Source organism: Coptis chinensis, chromosome 9, assembly GCF_015680905.1.
Source record: "Coptis chinensis isolate HL-2020 chromosome 9, ASM1568090v1, whole genome shotgun sequence".
Taxonomy (NCBI): domain Eukaryota; kingdom Viridiplantae; phylum Streptophyta; class Magnoliopsida; order Ranunculales; family Ranunculaceae; genus Coptis; species Coptis chinensis.
Window position 1 is genome coordinate 65255770 of NC_141464.1, and position 23176 is coordinate 65278945.

The window sequence follows — 23176 nt, forward strand, 5'->3', positions numbered from 1 at the left end:
CATTCCAGGGTTCTTGGTTACAAAATAAGTTGCACAAAAGATCAAGATATATAATTAGAATTCAAAGGATCTTAGATTTCAGTAACATATTGCGAGCGAGTTTAGAATGTGTTTTCCATGAGGTTTGTTAGCTTTGTGGAAGAAGTACCACCTTGGTATCGTGTCAGTTCCTCCATACCAATTTTCTATGATTAGAGAAGTCGGTTTGTTGCTTAATATTACTATTTTTTTTATGCAATATGGCAATTATTGCTTCGGGTGTTGTGCCTAGGTACACATTCCCTTATTCAAGATTCACAAAAGAAGTTGTTCTGCTCAAAGACTTTATATATAGAAGCATTCTTTCAGGATATTTGAGGTAAGCAATGTTTCCACGTCATTTAATTATATATCTTGGATGTACAACAATATCAAAGGATGATTGGATACTTGCTTTTGTTTATAATCAACATATAAACAAAGGTGTGGATTATGTCATTATGTTTGAACTACTTATTATCTTGCTTGGTTAGTTTGTATCCCTTCTTTCAAACATCCTCTATTTTCATTTTTTGTTAATCTTCATTTGCATTTTTCTCTTACACTTTTATTGTCATCTACTACCATGTTGATAAGTACATGCAATATTAGAAAAAGAAATTTCACATTGGCAAGGTATGCACATTATTTTTTAACAGTCATGGTACTACTAAAAGAAGGGCTTTTTGTGTCACTTTTTTTTTATGTCTCGTGTCACTAACTAGAAAAAAGTGACACATAGAGTTTTGATGTGTCACTTTTCTATGGAACGAGGGCTGATGTGTTGCTTCTAGGAAAAGTGACACATGTAATTTTATTTTTTGTGTCACATTATTTGAAAGTGACACTATTGGTTTGGCTTGTTGTGTCACTTATGGGTTTAACAGAAAATGAAACAAAATTAACATACTATCAAAATAAATAAGTGGCACAAGTAATTCTATGCTACTGAAACTCAAGTTGTCCCGATTTGAGCGTACGGCTATAATTTTAGGTTACGGAAAAGAAAAATAAATAAAAAGAGAATAAACTGAAGTCCGTTACTCCGTTGGATTAAAAAAGAAAAAAAAAACAGAAAAGAAAAACTCTGTCTCCCAAAAACACTGAAGTCTAGCAGACCTCACCACGTCCTCCCTCCCAACTAATTCTCACCGGCGTTCGTTAGACCTCACCACGCGCGCTCTCCCACACCCAGTGGTCTCTCACTCTATCCATCCCTCATTCTCCGTCTGTCTCTCTCTCTCTAGGCTTTTCCAGCCATTTCCTCATTTCTCCAAACCCAATCCTCATTAAATCTCTCACTAGGTTTTAATTGGACAAGTAATTGATTCATCAATTAGCTGTGTGGAAGGACTTCGTTTTTCGAATGTGAAGCTTCTTGAATCTAAATAAAGGACATGCGGCAGGCACATATAGTTTCTTTCATCTTCAGATTATGCCAATAACTACAAAAATTGTACATCCAGGTAATTCAATTCTTAGCAGCTAGCCTTTCTTAGTCTTGTTGCCACTCAGGTTGTTTCTATAGTTGTGTACTTTGTGAAAAGTTAACTATTTTTTCTATTTGTGTTGCTGCTGGTATTATTAGACTACCTAAAATTTTGGTACTTCATCTGCCACTTTTTAGGATATAGAAGGTGGGTCATGGGGTGTGTGTGTGTTTGGGGATTGGTGGTTAAGAACTTGTCATTGTTGTTTTTGTCGATCTGCCTAACCAATTACATATTGACTGAAGAGCACAGAAAAGAACAGTTTTTTTTTTGCTAAAGGATAGTTGTATAAATTGAAAAAGGGAAATACAAGTAAAACAAAAGTAACAGAGAAAGCAGAAAAGGTACATTAAGAATGCCTATGGTCTTAATACATGGCTCTGCCACTAAATAAACCTATAGTAGGTACAATTTGAGTCTTCTAACTTTGATAAGAAATCAGGCCTGTGTGTCCACCATGCCTTGATTAAGAGATCAAGAACAGAAGACTAGATTAAGAGGAATCGATGCTCAGAAATCACACATCTCTGCTGGTAAAGCTGTTGCTAGGATTCTACATACTTCTCTTGGTCCTAAAGGCATGGATAAAATGCTTCAGAGTCCTGACAGCGACGTCACTATCACCAATGATGGTGCGACAATCTTGGAGCAGATGGATGTTGATAAATAGATAGCAAAACTGATGGTTGAGTTGTCTAGGAGTCAAGATTATGAAATTGGTGATGGGACTCTTGGAGTTGTTGTCATGGTGGTGCATTTCTAGAGCAGCGGTGAGAGATTATTAGAGCGTGGTGTGCATCATATTCGCAGCGAAGGCTATGAAATGGCTTCTAGGATATCTGTTGAACATTTAGAGAACATTGCATAGAAGTTTGTTTTGATGCCACCAACATTGAGCCTTTGGTTAGGACTTGCATGACGACTTTATCTTCAAAGATTGTGAATCGTTGCAAAAGCGTGCTTTGGCCGAGATTGTTGTTAAAGCAGTTGTGGCTGTTGCAAACTTAGAGAGGAGGGATATGGTAGTGGTTTTGATCTCCTAGTTTTGGTCATGCACCGCTTGAGCTTTCGGTTCATACTCAATCCCCTCCCACCGAACTAATAGACTAAGTTTTGTCGCAAAGAGATCTGTTGACAGGAATTCTTGCACTGTGTTTTGATGCACGCTTTTCTTGTGTTTATGTAGCCTTCTTTAATGGAATGCTTGCTCTTTTCTTTATAATGATTGTGTGCAATAGACATCTCGGTTTATGTTGTGCAAAAAGAATTATAAATGTTACGTAAAACCTCTTACATACTCCACCATCCTAACAATTTTACAAGTGGCAACTATGATGAAGAGGATTTGTGTCCAAGCTAGTGTCAAGCCATAAGTAATCAATCACATTCCATTATGTATTTTCCACAGGACTTTCTTCACTTCACTACTTCATCATTGTTCCATCTTTTATACTACCAAAGGAATTCTTAAACGTCCCTCCATTCCAGAAGAGAGAGTGGTTTGAGTATTCTTGTTAATATTGTTTTTTTTTTCCTTGTTGCCTAGAATGGAGCACAAATTGTCTACTCCAAATATGCTGGCCGGGATTCCCTTTTACAAATTCCCTTTTATTTAGCGCCTTAAGGCTTAAGCCTCACATCTTTCTATTTTCTCCCTTTTTTTTCCAGTTTTTCTATACTTATCTCCCTCTTAACTTTTCAAAAGATTAAAGACAAGAAGTTTTGTTTTTAGCATCAAAACAGCTCATTCGATTAGGAATTCCAAGCTTCCTGATTTTTCCTTGTTCTCCTTTATTATTTTTATATTTATTAAGGCTTAAGCCTCAAGAGCCTCTGAGCCTTGCCTTAAGCCTTGCAGAGGCAGTGAGCCTCGAGCATAGTTTGGGATTTCAAAATTCGCGGATTTCCGCAAAGGAAAAAAACTGGAATACTGACCACAGTATCGAAATTTGCAAGGTTCCTATCGGATTCGAGCATAGTGTGTGAGAAGAGAATGTTAAATGTTAGTTGCATTATCTCCTACATGAGGTATGAATAATTTGGTGAACTTATTTGTGTTAGTTATAATTTAACTTTTCACATGCGACGACTTAACAAAATGTATATATATGATGTAGATATTTATATTCGACTTTTGGAATTGCTCGAGCAAAGTACGCATTTGGTAATCCAGAAAGTTTTACTATTAATACAAAGGATGATGAGAAGGCTCGATATTTTCAGAAGTTGGCTAAAGAACACGGTGATCGTGTGTTTTTAATTCCTTTCAACATAAGGTAAATATAGTAAGCATGCATTACTTGCATTATTCATTTTCATAATATTTATAATATATTTTTTTCGAACAGGTATTGGAGTTCTCTAGCAGGAAGAGTTACACCACTAAAATAGATGAAGTTCGTCTTGAATTCATCGACCTTATCCAACAATTTATATGAGTAGTTAATTTGGGTAAGTGGGCTTCCATATTTTCCCTTTCTTTATGTATATTTACTTTTCTTATCGATTTTTTTTTCTTACTTGTGCAATATACCCTTCTTGATTCATTTGATTTTTAATTTTATATACTAGTCATAGTGGAATGACGACTTTATGATATGATGCAGGTGCATGGATCGATTAACAAATGAATAGATGACATCTAGGTTTTTTGGTGTTGGAAGTGCGCACAACAAGCTAAGATATTACTAGGATAGCGTTGGTGTCATTTTTTTTTTTTTTTTTTTGCTTTGATTTGCTTTAATTTATTGTGATTATTTTGGTATTAGAATGACTTATTTTGTTGGGAGTCAAACTGGATAATAGATACTAGGTTTGATCCATGAAATCAATAGAAGTTAATTGTTTTGAATGTTTTTTTTTTCCCGAGTGGATGTTGTTTCCATATCATAAAGCAGGTTAAAGTGATTTTGGTTGTGATGTTTTGATAAATGTATGTGGATGTTGTTTCTATCATAAAGCAGGTTAATGGGATTTTGGTTATGACGTATAAGATGCAGGTTGAGAAATGAAGACGATTGAATATAAAAATGAGAAAAAGTTTTTAAAAAAAATTATTTTCATTTGTCTCACTTTTGGAAAAAGTGACATAATATCTATTAAAAGTGACACAACTGCCCACTCTTATGTGTCGCTTTCATTTTCATACAAGTTACATGGAGTTGATTCCCAAAAGTGACACAAGAAGTAAAGGGCTTTTGTGTCGCTTTTGACGTACTTGTGTCTCACTCTGGTCCAAAAGTGACACAACTAGTATATTTAATGTATCGCTTTTGACGTAATTATGTCTCACTCTAGTCCAAAAGTGACACAACTAGTATACTTAATGTGTCACTTTTGATGTACTTATGTCTCACTCTGGTCCAAAAGTGACACAACTAATATACTTAATGTGTCACTTTTGACGTACTTATGTCTCACTCTGGTCCAAAAGTGACACAACTAGTATACTTAATGTGTCACTTTTGACGTACTTATGTCTCACTCGGTCCAAAAGTGACACAACTAGTATACTTAATGTATCACTTTTGCCGAAATTATATCCCGCTCTGGTCCAAAACAGATACAACTAGTGTCACTTTTTACAAACACGGTGACACTCTTTCTTAAAAGTGACACAATAGGCTATTCTTAAGTGTCACTTTTTGTTAAAAAAAGTGACACATTTAGTAAGGCTTTTGTGTCACTTTTGGTAGAACTTTATGTGTCGGGGGCTTATAGGTCACTTTAGAATTAGTTTCAAAAGTGACACAAGTGACTTCTTGTGTCACTTAAAAAGTGACACAAAAAGCCCTTCTTTTACTAGGCTCTTACGCAATTAGTAGTCACTATTAATCGATAGGACATGATTTACACAAGTAGATTATATTAAGTAATCTGCTAAAGATTTGGCTTCTTTTGAAGCTTGATGAATTTTCTAAGCTAATGTGCTTGGTTTGCTCACTTAAGATGAAGTAGGGTTTGAATAATATAGTCAAACACTAACTTTCTTGAACTATTATATACCCAAAACTCAAACTGATTACTTTGGAACCAAATTATACTATTGGAGTGAGTATTCAATAATATTATGAAGCATCTATTGAACATGCTACTGTATTTATTTACCTTTTGGTTTCAGGAATTTTGCTACCTTGGTATTGAGAGTCAATTTGATGAGTTGATTCACAATTTCTTACCAATTTCTAATATATAAACTACTCATTTCTCAAATTAAGATTTCACATTTAAGATTCCTAATAATTCCTAATACATACACTAGTCCAAGTTAATTAAAGTTAGTTTAGCGTATTTAATTCATTAAGTACTTGATGTCATGTCTTGAAGTTGAAAGTGAAGAACACATCTTGAAGATACTAATTTTATTGTGTTCTTATGTATCATCTCCAGTAAATTATAAGAATCTATCAATATGTTTAGATATAATGGCCTTGGAATATCCAATAAGTTTAGAGGTATGACGGTATACCCAACTTCGTTAAATTTATTCTGTTCTTTTCGATTTATTTTGATCAATTACAAGAGTAATCATGCTTCCATGATGGTGTGTATCTGATTTTCTAATTATTAGTATTTGATTCGGGTAGAAGATGAGGGTTCAATTATTTAGCCATCTAAGTCATACAATTGTGCTTTCCATTTGAGCCCTCGACATGTACTTTTGTGTGTCCAAACCACCCAAATACAGGTGTGTGTGGTTTTAATCAAAGAATTTCCAATTTGAAGACAACATCATGAGTGTTAGAAGTATGTTTACAACTATCTTTTTAGATGGATAAACATCTTCTATTATTTTCATGTGTTGTTTTTTATTACAGTGACAGACAAACATATAAATTTTTTGCTTACATTTTTATGCATGCGATTTGATTGATGGGTACTTAGGCACCTGACTTTTATCTACGACCATCTAAAAGTAGTAGTGATATTTAGTCATGATCAATAATCGTTGAATAGATATCATAAAACAATGTGATAAAGATAAGTGATGTTATTACGTATGTATTAGTCTGTTAGATGATATGTGGTGATATGGATTTGGTTGTACAAACTATTTTGCTCTCTACCTAAAGTTTTGAACATCATTGCTTTATGACTAGGTTTACACACACCTAACATGGTAGCACTGGCAGAGGTCTGCATTGGTATTTTTTATGTAAGTTCACTGGCTGGGTAAATTGTTCATTATTATTTATTTATTTTTTAGTAACATTGGTAATGTCATGTTGAGCATGCAATCACACTTGACATATCATTTCTTGATCTACACTACAGGATCTACAATCCCCAATTCCAACTGACAGCATCGCCTTTCGTTTGGCTATCTAAAAAAAATACATCCAACCACTAGGATGTACAATCACTGTGGAATTATAGAATAGGCACTACCAAAAAAGTGACTTTTAGCCTCAAACATTTTGCCGCGGCCAGGGGTTTGGTGGCTATATCTTACTTGTTGCCACGACAAACCAAATATGTGGCAAGAAGTACCTTTTTTGCCTCGTGTTTATCCTTTCGTAGCAAAAGGTGCATTTTTTGCAACCGTTTCAATGTCGTCGTGGCTTTAAGTCACACCTTTTGTAGCGAACAAGTTTTGTGCGTGGCTTTAAGTAAGTGTTTGGCGTCGATGGCGGCAAAAAGACTATTTAAAACATTAAATAATTATTTTCATTAAAAAAAAAAGGCATAAAATAGATGTTAATATTCCAGCGGGCTGTTTCCCTCATTTATTTTGGTGAAAATTGAATCTCAAAAACAAAAGAAAAAGAAGAAACAGAAAAACCCAAATATTTTTCAGCGGATGCAGCACCGGTTGCTGCCTTCTTCTTCACCCCAAATATTTTTCACCGGCTGCCACACCAGTTGTTGCCTTCTTCTTCACCCCAAATGTTTTTCATCGGCTGCCGCACCAGTTGCTGCCTTCTCCTTCACCGGTTGCCGTCTTCTTCTTCACTACTTCTACCTCCTTCTCCACTGCTTACTTTACCTTCCGGTAATCCATCATTAGTTTGTGTGCTCATGTTTATTTATGGAGAACAGTGCATGTGATCTATAGTTTCTTGCAGGTCCTTCGGGCAGTATCACATAATTACCCAAGCATAATGGCAGCTTGTTCGGGGCAAGTTTCTAGTATTTTGTTTGGAGTACTAAGGGAAACTACAGTTGGATTCCCTAGCTCTGAGTGTTCAACTAGGCTGTTGAAGAATGATATATTAAATTATGTAGGTTCACTTGGAGAGAGATGCATAATGGCTGATGTGAAGGTAAAATATTTTGGCCTTTCATTTTCCTTATTGAACAATATATATTTAAATAGATACGTTTACTACATGGGCAAGGTGCTCTTCCAAAATATTATGCATCTGTCAAGTTCTGTAAACTACAATTTGACTGCTATTACTGCATACCTAAGGTTGTAAACAAATGTTGATTTAGGTATTAGATGAATGTCTCCGTGCAATATTTGGATTTAAAGGAACCGAGGGTGTTCTAGATGATAGGTCTCTGGACACCCCATTTACATCTGAATGTACCAGAACAAAAAGAATTTCATATGCTCCATCATATGGACTTGTTGATCCAGAGGAAGGAACCCCAACATAAGATTCTTCAGGAAGCGAGCAGTGGTGTGAGGCTATTGAGAAGCATCTACCACTAATTTTAAGGCATAATTCTGCGATGGTATGTTTGCTAATGTTTGTTAATCTTTAATACAGTTTTTTCTATTCAAAGTTAATTATTAAATTTGAGTCTTTTTTTTCCCTAGAAGGTAAGAGCAGCGTCTGTAACTTGCTTTGCCGATATAACTTCATATGTTTTCTTCTCCCTCGCAAAAGAAAAGCAAGATTTTGTGTTGTCATCTTTTGTAAGTGTGAATAATAATGTTCACTGAAAGTCATCATTTTTTCCTTCCTTTAGTCTATATAATATGACTTTCCTCATTAGTCAGTGCATTCTTTGGATATTTTTCATTTGTAGATCAGTGCAGCACTCAACGATGAGGTTCCTTCAGTCAGGTCAGCTGCTTGTAGGGCCATTGGTGTCATTGCATGTTTTCCACAAATCTTTCACAGGTAAATTTGATTTTGTTATGAGATCTATTGAACTTGATCTATTTGCCACTTACGAAAGATGTTTATTCTTTTAGAGCAGAAACTTTGGACAAGTTTATCCATGCTGTTGAAATGAACACACGAGATCCTTTGGTCTCGGTAATTGTTTTGTTATATCCAATTTGTAATAATATTCAAAATGAATTTTTTTTGTCTCTGCATCTCTGGACCATGTGCATATAAGTAGGGTTTCTCCAGGTTCGGATAACAGCATCCTAGGCTTTAGAGCAAGTGATTTCAATTTGGATATGGTTTCCACTGGTGGGTTCATTGTCACAAAGCTTCGTGAATATTCAATTTTTATCTTGTTTTTGTGTTTTTCCGTCTTACTTTCCTTTCCTCCCTTTTACTTTTCAGTAGATTCAAAGGCATATTCTCTTTGGATAGCTCTTTTAGCTGAATGTGCTATGAGATTGAGCAAGGATGGTGACAAGGTAAATTTATTATTATTCTTTTCATCCTAACTCATGCTCTTCTTCAGCATCGATTATAATTTGTTGTTGTCTTCCTTGTGCATACACACTAACACTGAAAATCTGTCTTTTAGATAAAATCAAATGATGTGAGAGCCCTTGGAAATCTTTCAAGATTTTTCAGATTTACTAGTCTACCAACTTCACATTCGAAGCATATTTTGGAGGTTCATCTCGAGAATCTATAATGATAGTCACAATGCACAAACTTCAAAAGAAGTTATGGGAGATCCTCAATGGTTGGGAAAAATGGTCCAAGCATTTGTTTCATGCGTGACAACTGGAAATGTGAAGGTAATCTACGGTTCTCGATATATTTGTGCTTGTCTTCTTTTTTATCTATCTCTTGCTTATTTGAAATTGAGATCAAATAATAGGTCCGATGGAATGTCCGCATGCATTGAGCAACTTATCTCTCGAATGAGGCTTTAAAGTTGGAAGATATGACTTGGTAAGGATACTTCAAGTACTTTTTTTTTTTTTCATGGGTAGCATATTTGAATATTTGTTTTGACCATAATATTGCCAAGTTACATTGACATGGCTTGGTGTGCTGTGCATGACACAACAAAATATCAAAAAGTGAGGTATATCACATACAATATGTGTTCGACCGCGGACCGTGGTGTGTCCATGTAACATAGTAATATTGTGATGAACACGGTGTGATCCCCAAAACCCTCGGTCTCCCGGACCAACTTGTACCATGTTTCCTATGGCTCTATGGCTCTAATTACGAGAGCTTTACACTTAAAATCTTTTTATGTGTAGGTCCACCGCAGGAATGATTGTGGACTGATTATTTCTGGGGATATGAAAGATGTGTATAAAAGGTAACTAATCATATCGTTGGTGGGGCTTGTAGTATTTGCGGTTACTCTTTGCTTTTATATTACTAATGATGGAGACCCTAAGTGCTTTCCTCCATGCCTTGTGTTTCATTGCATTTTGGAACATTTTACCATTGTTATGGTTAGAGTCGGACCCTTCTCATTTGCCTCTTTGGCTAAAGAAGTTTGATCTTTTTTTGTATAAATCACCTTTTTATTTTTCATTTATGGAAGTCACATGCAAAAAGAGTATATTGTTTCATTTTCGGTGATTATTTGTGCGCGGTATCTTGTTTTCAACTACTTAAAGTAGAATAAGCGATGGGGTTTAAAGGCGATTATTGGGTATTGTCAACTACGTCATAATCTATTTGTTTGCTACATTATAATATTATCCATCGTATTATTCAATTTCTAATAATGGAATTGCATCTACATCTACTCTGTTTTGTCTAGAATTTAGAATCTAGAATTCTAGATATGCTACAAGCAGTGATCGGTCTTGATTTGTTCATTTTTCCTTTGGGCAGGTGAGAAAAAAGGGTGGGGAGTGGTTATCATCCTTGGTCTTTCGGGTCTTAGGTATGAAATAGCTACACAACTTCTAGTGAACATTTTGGTTTATAGAGTCGACACTAATGAAGCATATGTTAAGCTTGGTAGATGACTAGGCATTGTTGGAATGATAAATCTTTAATTATTGTCTTCGGTTTATGTCTTTCTTGTTATTTCTAAACTTTTCTTGTTGTTTGTTTACGCAGAAAATAAATGCACATTGATGGCTTCTTGTACATGCATGATCGATTCTGAATTTTGTGGTTTTTGCGATTTTGGCTCTGATAGGCGGAATATGGTACTACTACGCATGCGTACTGCTGGATTTTGAACTTCCAAATCACAAGGATTTTTTGTGTAGACATTTTGATACTTTTGTTTGTGTGATACTGAAATACTCCAAAGATGGATTGTTGTTTCTCTTCTTTTTGGTATTGATTGGAATTGGTTTATGTAGCTTCCATGTGAAATGAAATTTCAGTTTAGATTCTCATTCATAGCTCTATGTGGTTTTAGTACACAAATTATTATTATTATTATATATACAACACTTTTGCCATGCCATTTTGTAAAAAACCCAAAAGTAATGTCTTGCCGCGGCCATTTGCTGCAAAAAAAAAAAAAACCAAAAGTAATGTCTTGCTGTGGCCATTTGCTGCAAAAAAAAAAAAAAACCAAAAGTAATGTCTTGCCACGACAATTTGCAGCAAAAAAAACCAAAAGTAATGTCTTGTCGCAGGCATTTGCTGCAAAAAATAACAAAAAATAATGGCGGGAGAAACATTTATTGCCACGACTTGTGGCAATAAATACTTTTCGCAGCGGCCGTGCCTGTGACAAAAAGAAATTAATTTATTTTGGCAATTAAACTAATTCAAATAAAAAACAATGTCTTGCCACGATATGGTCGCGGCTAAATGTTCATTCTCTTGCAGCGGTGGCAAAAGTCGTGGCAACAAACTTCTTTCCACACCCTTTTTTGCCTCGAGCGAGGCTAAAAGTTTTTTTGTGGCAAAACACATGTTGTCACGAATTTTGGGCCTTTTGCCACCACAACTGACCGCGGCAAAAAATCATATTTTTAGTAGTGAGGTAGGGCGGGTAGCCGGGCTTTTATGTTCACTGGTTACGAACCAAGGATCAAATGGCAGTGGATGGTTGTTTTTGTAATATATAGCAAATTCAAAGCTAAAGGACTAAGGCAATGGTTTTTTTGGGTATGGCAATGAGAATATGGACGGGTTACATGCAAAGGATAAAAGGCCAGAGGCTTCGAGGATTAACAGGGGGTCTCTACCATTGTATTGGTTGTTAAGGGAAAACTTAAATGTTGCAAACTTACTGATTGTGCTCTTACGAGTTAATGAAGATATTTCTATAGAAGTATAAAAAAAAAATAGTATCACATCTTGTGCCCAAGCTTAAAGATTTTTCATTGGTTTGGTCATGGATAAAATTAAATATGTTTGAGTTTTCAAGCTATGGGTGTTATGACTTATGAGTTGGTTTTTTTTTATAATGTTTGTAGGAAAAAGTTCAATGATACGTGCACTAAAGGATTATTTTGTACTAATATTTTTTTCGTATTAATTACTACATGAAATAATATGTTTACACATAGGAAGACATTAAAAAACGTAATATAAATTTCACAAATTATTTGAAAACTATTCTCACCCAAGACGATACCAATTTAAGTAAAACACAGACGGTTCAAGATTAAATAAAAGTACTATAAATGTATCCACAAATCACAAAGCATATTATAAGCGTGCTTTGTATGATTCTCTTGGAGTCATTGCACATGATTTTTCACGGATTTTTTTTCTATCAATTCTCACGCACACAAAGAAATGTAATTGAACTCAAACTGTAATTGTTGAAGCGATTTTATGTTAATAAAATTTGACAACCACTCATTATTTTTTCTAATTTGCATTCTAATTCATAGTTGAACCTATTCAGTTCACATTTTCTTTTGAAAAGTTAGATAATGCATGCTTTTTGTTTATGCATTTGCATTTGTATGAAAAGTTTAGACACATTCATTGATATCAATCACTGGATTAAGAACCTTTAATTACAAATTTCTACTAAAATTTATGAGGAAGCCAAAGAAAATATGCAAGGAAATACATCCAAGCTTATTACCATTATTACTGTTGATGTTTTTGAAAGTGCGACCGTGAGGATAGCATATTTTTTACTTTTACAACACTTGGTTTTGATATCTATTCCATCATTTGTTTGTGGTAATTCATTTATCAAAAATTTATAATATATAATAACATAAAAACGGAACCCGTCCGTAAGATGGGTACAAAATCTAGATATCAAACATGAGATTTATGAGTCCTTGATAATTATCATGTGTTTGGTTCCTCTACTTATTTTGATGCTTATCATGATAGTTGTTTTGAAGTGAATTTCAAAACATGCATAGTTAATTTTTGCAAAGTTGGTAAAGAAGGGTAATTTAAGCGTCTTGGCCACTAATTCAGTCCTTGGAAAAGAATACCTGAGATTTTTATCTACCTACGAACAACAAAGACATGGTTGATATCAAAAAATGGCTGCAGATTGTCCTTCCCAATTATCGAAAAAGGTATATACTGAATTACTGATGCTTCCCTACTATATATGTTTGGTGCAAAGTAGTAGATGCATGCTTACAACGTTTTTGTCTATTGAATATAAAGAGGGTGGAACCAAATGGAGATTTTGTGTTTTGTTAAGGCATGCACACAAAATTGTTAGCCATAGTTTAAAACAATCTAATGCTATTAATTACGATCCAGAGACCATACATTTGTCTCGGGTTATAGAACTTTGAGATTGTACTATATGCCATTATTATACAGTGGGAGATAATGCTCAGATCATAAGTGAGGGCCACATCAACAAATGGATGTACATTGCTACCGCCCACCACTATTAATTTTGTTATTTGTATCGCTATGTCTAAATTAAACTTAAGGAGTTCAATTAATTAATTAGGAATCTATTAATGATTTTATTATTAAGGACAGACAAACAAACTTGGAAAAATAGGATGATCTTATGAAATGTCTTTGTGAAAATTATTATGTTGATTGTTTCATACATAGACTCATGACATATATAATTGTGACACAATTTCGGACCCATCATTAGTTCAATTATGTAGATACTATACTTCATTTTTTATTCTGTTCTTAATTGAACAGACTGTTCGTATGTTTGTTTGTCTATAGCTACTCAAACTATTTTTTTAGAATTATAGATCTCATTTTATTTTAGAGTACTTCAAACAGATTGACAAGGAAATAGCGACTATATGACATACGTACAACTTAAGGAGGTGTAAAGAAATAGTTGAATTTATGCGACAACAAACTTCAATTTGTTGAAAAAGTCGTACAAAGTGAAGGCAGCAAAGAGTCAGGGTTATTAATGTAAGTTTCTAAAACTTCCAACAAGTGGTATAAATGGAAACATGTGCTATTCTTTCTACATGCAAGTATGCAACTAAAAAACTATGATCTCCAATTCGTTATTAAATTTAAACTATAAGGCTCGACCCAAACAAATTTTATAGCCCTATACAAATTAATAACAGAATGAGATTTTTCTTTTATAAACGGTTGGGTACTTAATCAATTAAATCATTAACTATTTAATGTACAACATTTAAGTGAGGTGAAGAACATTTACTAGCATAACTGTACTTATAGAGAAGACCAATATGATGGGGAAAAAAATTCTAGAATATTAGCAACATAAAAGCATCTTTAACCAATTGCATACTATAAGAGTAGCAAGGTAATTAAGTGATTGTATTTGAAATGACACGGGTATGCATGCTCAAATACAAGTACCATATGATATGATAACTTAAACTGCCTTCCTTGAGTATCCATGAACGATTTTTATGACCCAAATTTTGTATAGATTTACAAAGAAATATATATTCCTCAGACCCAGCTGAAAACCAAATGGCATTGGGAAGATGAAATATTTTCATTACCGACTTATGAGTTATTCAGTAAATCAATTTTTTTTTATTTTATTATTATTCATTAATAAATTTAACATAAATATGGATTTTAGACTTTAGATTTTTTTTTCTTCTGTTTCAAGTAGTTGTGTAGAGTGTATGATCATTGTATTTTTTATTTTATTTTTTTACTTCTAGATTTCTCCCTGTAATGTGGGTACAATTTCCATTTCATTCTAGTTAGTATTTAATTTGAAACTTAGATTTGATTAGAACTTGACTGCTTAAATTTGTTGCATAACTTGCAGTTGTAGACATATATTTGGTTCAGTATACTTTCAAAATAATAAATCCCGGGTTTGAATTTTCTTTTCTTACTTCTTCTCCAGCATTTTCTTCTATTGACGTGGAGTTTGGTTACACCCTAGCATTTGGCTAAGTTTAAGACGAGGAGAATATGGGTAGATCAATGAGTGCACTTTCTTGGTTTACATTGAGCTTAATTATTTAGTAGTTACTGTTATATTGTTTATCATTATCAACTGTTGTAGTGTGGACTCAAGAGCTTCCTCTCTTAAAGCATAAATGTCTTGCATAATTATTTATTGCTTATCATTTTTCTTATTGTTTGAAGTTTAGAATGAAATCTGACAAATAATTGGCACTGAGAACTTTGATAAATTAATTTACCGTATGAGTTTTAATATAGTTTGGAAGTAAGATTTTTGATACATAATCAAGTGAGCGAAGCGAACGTTCTGGGTGACAGGGGGGTATGTGGCTCAAAAAGTATTTTAGTTGGTTTCTGTCTGTCCTCATTCTCTATTCTCTAGCAATTTCTCCTCTCTCTCTCCCTCTCCCTCCTTCCTTCTCAACCAAACCCAACTCTCTATCTCCCCACCACAAACACATCTCTTCCTCTGTCTTCTCCACCTCCGCTCACGCCCCAACTGCACCCCAACTGCTTGCAGTTATCTAGTAATAAAATGAAATATATCTCTATTAGTATAGTATGCCATAATTAACATGGACCTTTAAATTAGACCAACCTTTTTTCTACCATGAAATGCCCTTAATAAAAAATTAAAATCAATTATTCAATGCCTTTAAGAAGGACTACTTCGTCATTTCAAAATTTACTACCATTTATACCCTTAAGATTACATAGTACTTTAAGGACGTATATGTAAATTCAAGTCGAAAATCAACTACACACCACTATTCAATTGTTCGCGACTTATATTAACTGCCAAATTATTACCATTTATACCGAATTTAAATGAAAAGAAACCAATCGTCTCTCTATTCATCTTCTTCTCTTCTTATGCGCCCATTTCTCTCTCTCTCTCTTAAAAGCTAAAAGCCAAAAAAACAAAAAAAACATATCACAGACGTCTTTCTCTTTTCTCTTTTATGAGTTTTATCTCTCTCAAATTTCCCCTCATTCAGTTATCAAAAAAGAAATATGCCCTCATTCTCTCTTTTAAAAAAGATCAAAAAAAAAAAAAAAAACCGGAGATCCCCTCTCTACTCCACTGCTAATCCCGGCTGTAAAAAACATGGGAGAACTTGGTCTCTCTCTTCAAATTGAGTTATCTCATTACAACAAGTTCAAGCCATTCAATCTTTTTGATTTAGTTAATTGTTCAATTTGTTTTATCTATTTCACCAAAAGATCATAGACCATAGCAAGTAATTTGGTTGATGTACCGACACAAACTCTCCCATTCTAGAGAATCGTTGGAGAAATCAATCAAGTCTTTCTCAAGAGATGGATGGGTAGCACCAAAACTCTCAAAGAGAGCCAACAAATTCATGCTTTATAAGCTAGATGTGGGGTGTTGATTGGATTTGCAATGGGTGGTATGAAGGTTAGTTTTGAGTTATTTGTCATTTGAAATGCCAATTGTAATGCTGAAATGGGCAGGCTCCCAATGGCCTTTGTTGTATGAGTTTTCGTTTGAAAGAACCAAGCCTTTGCTTGACAAGCTATACTTTCATGGTGACAAAGCTTATGCACATAGTTTACGTAATCTAAATCGAAGCATAATCCGATATTCCTAACACAAGCCCCTTGATAGCTTACTGAAAATGTTAAATGGGGTTGTACCAAACTGGGGTTTTGTGGAACTAAATTCTTTTTTGTTTCTTTTCAAATAATCAAAGGCTAATTGCATGTAAACTTATGCTTCAATTTTAATTCGTCGGTTTTTTTTGTATTTCTTTTACTGTTGTGTTGTTTAATTCACCTACACACTGGTAGTCAATCCAGCGATAATAAGCGTGTCAGTGTGTGTATATCAATTAGCATTGATTGGAATTTAGTGTGGTGTTGAAGATATATTGGCGGTTGCAAAATCACAATATGCGAACCCATTGTTTAAGAATTTTGTTTGGGAATTTTGTTGAATGTGACTTGGGAGAGTGCTTTTAAAAGTTACCATACTTTCTCGGCGACACTGGCGAGTGAGTTAGTAATTGGGGGATAAAACTCATAAAAGATGAGAGCAATTCTGGGAATAACGTAAACCGATAGCTGTCGACCACTCTGTAACTTTCTCCCTGACAACATAGAAGTTTTTGAATTCTTTTCCAATTTCCTTTCTTAATTGAACTTTATTTATTGATCTTGCAACAGATAAACACTTGCAACGGTTTCTACTGTGATTGGTTCTCTCCTAACAAGGCATATAAGCCCAAGGTGTGGACCGAAACCGGACTGGCCTGGTAAAGTGTCCAGTATCTACCTGCAATGAAAGCTGCTAATTGTTCTGTCTACAATATCTTTTTAAGATATGTTTATAGAGTTATAATCCCTTAGAGGCAAGTCCAATCTAATTGTCGGGTTCCCATCTGTTTTTGGGTCCTGTGTTTCACGAGGATTTGGAGGTCCTGTTCCTTCCTCAACCAACCAATTTGAAGGCGTAGCATTTTCAGTTGCTAGGTTTATACAGAAAGGTGGATCATACATGAATTACTACATGGTAAGCGTATCTTTGTTTAATTAATTGAAAGCTATGTATCCAACTCATGTTTTCTTGGACTGTTGATAACTGGTCCTGTCTTCATATAGTGATTTCAGTTACTCATGATATACATTGATTCATATATGACTTCTTTATGTTTAGATTTTCTAATATCACTTTTCGCCCTTAATATTTCCATGATCATTGGAATTGCTACAAAACATTTTAACTTTCGCCAATGCAAACTTTCGGGTTTTATGTCTTTGGTCCCAAGTCTAGATAAAAGAGGAGGAAAAGAGTTACACTATGCAAAATTGTGTACTCTAGAATTTTATTGCCCCTGCCCCACCACAGCTCCAAATTGTCAAGACTCAAGCCATCAATTCATAAAATGTGGTTTCGAACAAATAGGTCTGATTTGGGAGTGCTATCATTACTGGGATTCATGAGTTGGAAAATTGTAGATTCCGTGGGATTCAATGAATGTGTCACTGCTGCTGTCACTACCAGCCGAAGGTAACAAAGGTAATAAAGTGCTTTAGAATACCTAGATGTTGATATCACGTGTAGGAAGTAGTACTAGCAATGACATAATTTTATAACGCGAATGACACAATTTGTTTGGTTTGCAGAATCATAATTTTGTAACGCAAATGACAAAGAAGCATGACATGGTAGTGGGCGGTACGATTCTACTATTGGATAATCAATTGATATAGATGTTGTTTATCATACTTAATGGCTTATTAAGAGGTTTATGCCCTTTTTGGTTTCAGTTGAACTCTAAGAGTTCATTATTGGAAATAGGGCCATGCTTATACACCCGCTCACTGTTGACATTAATCATCCTCAATAGCATCTATGCAGCAGCATATATCTCATTGTCTTCCCCATGTGAAAAATCCAACGGCGGCCTTAAACTGCCTATTTGCTCAAACGGTTGCCTTAAGACTGCTCAAATGTCAAAGGATAGGAGTTGAATGTCCTTGACACCCTCACGACAAGCCTAGCCTGTCTGCTTTCTTTATAGGATTGTGTTTCCCTTTACTTGAACTTCTGCGAGTAAGCTGAATATACATCTTTATGGAGTTCAAATTATACACCAAGTAAATTCTATCAACACTATAATAGGGATGGAATTGCAGAGGTATCATTGTAATTGATCAAATCTAAACCCTGCCTGGGGGAATGGTCTAATTGGTAGAGCAGGAAATTGTTGTTTGTGACTTGACTTGGAATTTTAACTCAAGCTATATTTTGCATTTTGCAGGTATTGCTATCATTGGAAAGGATCGAACAAGATGAGGAGCTCACATATGAGGTTGTTTGTCTTTGTGCTTTTCTCCTCTTCTTGAGATCTTTCTCTGAGCTTCTTTTACCTAATGCAGCAATTATTGGTTTTGGAGACAAATTTGTTCTTGAGTGGTCTTGGTTTTCGTGTGGAAGATCGGGATATGAGACTTGACATTGACAACATGTCGTATGAGGTTTGTTATTTTTCTTAATAGCTGTGGATTTTTGCAGATCATATTCCCTTACTTTTTTCTTTTTTCTTTCCCTTTCATTTTTCATTAGTTCTCTTTTTCCAATAATATTTCGTGGAGCTTTCTACGAAGGAATTTTTTAATTGTAGTGTCAAATCCCGCTTCCTTAAATGAGGCATTATGCATCCTGTTTATGATCTAAATTCTATGTATAAAATATTTAATCTAAGATTTCAGAGTAGTGCTTTCCTTATATATGCTTATTGCTATAACATGAATTGTTAGCACTAGGTGAGAAGATGGATACTTGTCGGCCCACAGGCCTTACGGAAGCAAAATTCTCAAACCGCCCGAAAAGGAGCTTTATATGCCCGCCTCCAAACTTCGGATCAAGACAGAGGTGATGATGCCAAATCTGTGTTTGTCGCACGGTACTTCTTAACGTAACCCGAATAACAAGTTCAAACCTCAATCATCATAAAGTGGATTTTGGTAGTGTTTGTATGGGATTCTCGGGAGTTCTTTTGAGGTGCTTATTAGTGTAGGTAGTAACTGAATTCCAATAGTATACCAAGATTAGGTGACCGAATAAGGAACTGTTTGATTCCATCCGTAATGGAATCAAGATTGTGCTTGAAATTTCAATCCTTGAAATTTATTAATGTTGGTTGCTGCAGGAAGAGTATCTTTGAGGGAGATGAGATGGGCAACTTCAGGGTGCGATCATCATTATCATTTGGTGCAGATCAATCGGTGGCTGCGTTGAAGAATGGTGCCCAATCTGCAAGGCTCAAGCTGCAGATTTATAGATGATATTGGACCAAGATCATCACATCTTCAAGATCTTGTGTAGTATATGAGGTCTCCCATCTCTTTCTTTTTGTACATATTTTTCTATTTTATTTTTGTGAAATAAGCAAAACAGCTTGGAAAACCGTTTACGTATATATGGTGATCCTGGCTTAGCAATGGAAAAATTCCATTTTATCATTAACAAAATCAATGAAAATTTTCATAAACTATTGTCTTCCGCATATTTGTTGCTCAATAGAATTTACAGTTTCTCAAACTAAATATAACTCTTCCCAAAACAGAGCCATTAAGAAGCTAACTTTGTTGTGAATTTTCCCATAAAATTGCCTGCTTAATCGAGAAGACCTCTTTCAGTTCTGAACAGATTCTTAAAGAAGCAGGGCTTCGTCAAATTTAAGCATTTCTTGTAGACGATAGTGCAGTACTCCAGGCATTAACAAACCAAACATAACCAGTAAGGAGATTATGTTACAAAAAGTCTGAATAATGAAATACAAAAATCGTAATAGAATAATATTATGATTTCTATCATATATGACACTATGGTTTTTACTCGGACGAGAAGCTTTATGTTTCTTACAATTCGAATAAATGGTGTTAGTTAACTTGCAAAATTCAGGTATACAATATTGAAGAGCAAAACGCTTACCTATATCCTTCTTTAGATGTTAAGTTCATTCCCTCAACAAGAAAATTTAGCAACCATAAACACAATTATGAACAGTACATCAATTTCCTCCCGAGTTGGTTACCAAATAAGAAAGGTGTTAAGCAAATTATGTTTACACTCTTCCTTAAGCTTTGTTTGACATCGCGTGCATAGCACGTGCATCTTGCTAGTATATATAATGGGCAGGCTAGGTAGACAACAGATTTCAAAACAGCATCTAAACAGCAAAATTCAAGCCGTTGGATCATAGCTGATCAGATCAAGATTAAAAAACAAAATTTCGGAATTGAACCCATAAAATACGAAATTTTAGTTCTCACAAAATACGAAATTTTGAAATTTCCCACCAGCAAACAACAAACTCACGATCACGAGGGTTTTGAATTCTCCAAATTCATACAAACTCAACAAAGGTGGGCTTCCTGTTCATTTTGTGATTACGCTTGGGTTTGTTGTTTTCATTTACTTGCCCTAGATAATCTTCAAATGTTGTTTGTTCTTCTAGCTTAATTCAATGAAGATTTTTTTAAAAAAAAATTTTGTTAGCTTCCTTGACTACCTACAAATTAGTTTCTTTGTGGTGAATGGTGCAAAGTTTGTCGATGAATTACATTAAGTAACATATCGCCCCTAATTTTTTTCTATGGCCAACTCTCATTCATCGCAACTAATGTATCTCAATTTTTTTTATCTGTATTAGTAAGAGACTTTGGCTGGTTAGGAAACATGTTGTGTTTGGGGAAGTTGTTTATAATATGGATGTTGTTATGGCAATTAAAAGGTTGGTTCTCCATCCGGTAGATATGCTAAGCCTTGTTGGTTTTCTTGATTGTGGCCAGCTTTCTTAAAGTGGTTTTTCAGTAAAAAAAAAAAAAAAAAAAAAGGTTTCATGAGATATATGTTCATTGAGTTGGAATGAATTTGGTTGATCCGGTTTTAGTGATCTAGGTTATCGTTGTCTCCTCGTGGTTTTAGTCCTTAACTTTGTGGATTTGGTGGTGTTGTCTTGGTTCGGTGTGATAAACATGAGATTCTACTACTAAATAAGGTAGGGAAATAGTTTGCAATTGCCTTTATAATTATCTGAATCTTTGTTTTAGTGAATCAATGCTTACAAAGAAACTGAATATTGTTGATATTTTGGTCCTTTTGCAAATCTGAGAGAAGTTCATATCCTCGAGATTTTAGGAGGTAAAAGAAACTCAAAACAGAAAAAAAGTAGAATTGGGAAAAAGCGTGAACTTGGAACTCATATTGAACCACGCTCTTGGTCCTCTATGATTAATCAGTGTTAGATAGAATTTATTTTGCATTTAACTTGTCCTAAAATGATGCTTGCTTTGAACATTGAATTCTTTATTTCTTGTAGAAGTTCAATAACCGCAGCGTGAGATACATTCTAAGTATGGTGGCTTGCCAAGAGAGATTGAGGCAAAGAAGAGTATATAGTGAACTTTGTTAAAGGGAATTTCGACCACTTTGAAGATTTGAAGAAACATTCGACAAACTTTGTTAAAGTGTTTCCGACAATTTCTAGAAGCAAATACATTCTAAACGGCTGCCTTTGAAGATTTTCGCTTTAATTGTCAGCAGGGCAGCTAGTTCATCAAAAAGCCGAGGCAAAATCCTGCAGAGAGAAGATCAAAGACCAAAAGGCAACCTTGTTTTATGGTCGAGGGAGCCACCCTTGAAACTATTAAAGGTGGTTCTTGAAGCATCCCCTATGATGTGGTCAATTACCTTAAAGGTGGTTCTTGAAGCATCTTTGTTTGGTAACGTGAAAACATTTTTGGACAAGTTTGATTGTCGCGACGCGGCGTCTAACAAAGTACTATTTTTTCCGTTTTCACCGTGAAAGATCTTGTTTCATTAGTTTTGTGATAGTTTATGTGTAGTTGCTACATTGCATTGTGAAATTTGGTTTATATTTCAGTAGTTCGGACTTGTCGAGAAATGAGACTAGCTTTTCTCGACTATTTATAAACTTAAAGTTGATTGGGTTGTAGACTTGTCAGAAATTAGTTCTTCTTAGGTTGATTGGGTTGTGGACAATAATGAAATATCTGGATACAAATATATAGTTGTTGTTTTAGTAGTTGACAGTTTACTGCGATGATTCACGAAATTTTAGCCCTTGTTAATGATTGAAGGTCTAGTCATTTACGATTGAAAAATGAAGTTTGGTAGTTTGATTACTTCTTCGTCATATTACAAGTAGGCATTAACAGCAAAACCAAATGTCTATATATCTAACAGGTTGTTAGTTTGGGAATTTGGATTGGACTTGCTTATTCAAATTCGGGCATGGATAAGATGAGCTAATTTTAAAAGAGGAAAATTCTCAAGAGCTACGACTAAGGTACAAGATATACTAATTTCAGGTTGAATCTCTACATCTTGGTTTTAACATATTCAAAACCGAGGACTACCAAAATGCTAAAAGTCTCATTACATGCAAAATCTATTACAGCTTACGCTCTACTAGTTTTACAAGCAATAACATTTTGATAACTGCTGCAAGTTCAGTGATTCAGCTCCCCTTTAAGCTGTGTAGACTGCTATAGACTCCCTTACGTACATTCTCATTCTGTGAAACTTCCTTTACATTCTCAGCTGCAACAACACTTCTCGGTGACAAACTCCCGGTTTGATCAATGTTTCTTGAAAATTCCCAATGAGCTGCAAAAGATAGGCCAAGTGAGATCAAAATCTCATAATCCACAAGCTATTTGTACTATTACAATATCACATTAAAACACTTTTCTTGCAATTTGAAGTCATAGCAAGTA

At 34.7% G+C, this 23176-nt stretch overlaps 1 protein-coding gene and 3 long non-coding RNA genes across 5 annotated transcripts; all 4 read left to right on the forward strand.

The window, feature by feature from the left end:
* The first annotated feature begins 1091 nt into the window (after positions 1 to 1091).
* On the forward strand, positions 1092 to 4207 carry LOC147477383 (uncharacterized). The gene is made up of 4 exons (XR_015209035.1): positions 1092 to 1484; positions 3626 to 3784; positions 3857 to 3959; positions 4115 to 4207. It is a non-coding gene; the product is annotated as an uncharacterized LOC147477383 (long non-coding RNA).
* A 3047-nt stretch (positions 4208 to 7254) lies between these two features.
* On the forward strand, positions 7255 to 9281 carry LOC147477384 (uncharacterized). Its single transcript, XM_086586002.1, has 8 exons — positions 7255 to 7500; positions 7574 to 7771; positions 7944 to 8189; positions 8278 to 8373; positions 8487 to 8581; positions 8808 to 8881; positions 8978 to 9054; positions 9168 to 9281. The coding sequence occupies exons 3-8, from the start codon at positions 8187 to 8189 to the stop codon at positions 9279 to 9281; spliced, it is 459 nt and encodes a 152-aa protein (XP_086442128.1). The 5' UTR covers positions 7255 to 7500; positions 7574 to 7771; positions 7944 to 8186.
* Positions 9282 to 9499: 218 nt separating this feature from the next.
* On the forward strand, positions 9500 to 10971 carry LOC147477385 (uncharacterized). Its single transcript, XR_015209436.1, has 4 exons — positions 9500 to 9544; positions 9865 to 9926; positions 10454 to 10505; positions 10685 to 10971. It is a non-coding gene; the product is annotated as an uncharacterized LOC147477385 (long non-coding RNA).
* A 6771-nt stretch (positions 10972 to 17742) lies between these two features.
* Positions 17743 to 18860, forward strand: LOC147477386 (uncharacterized). Of its 2 annotated transcripts, XR_015209102.1 has the most exons (4): positions 17743 to 17945; positions 18053 to 18104; positions 18691 to 18741; positions 18809 to 18860. It is a non-coding gene; the product is annotated as an uncharacterized LOC147477386 (long non-coding RNA). The 2 variants fall into 2 exon arrangements; XR_015209103.1 differs by lacking the exons at positions 18691 to 18741; positions 18809 to 18860 and adding an exon at positions 18197 to 18684.
* The last annotated feature ends 4316 nt before the right edge of the window (positions 18861 to 23176 follow it).

Bases quoted from the DNA above. Each gene is read 5' to 3' on its own strand.
- LOC147477384 (XM_086586002.1), top strand. The intron at 8,374-8,486 runs GTAAGTGTGAAT...TTTCATTTGTAG, and splicing joins ATTTTGTGTTGTCATCTTTT to ATCAGTGCAGCACTCAACGA. The intron at 8,582-8,807 runs GTAAATTTGATT...GCATATAAGTAG, and splicing joins TTTCCACAAATCTTTCACAG to GGTTTCTCCAGGTTCGGATA.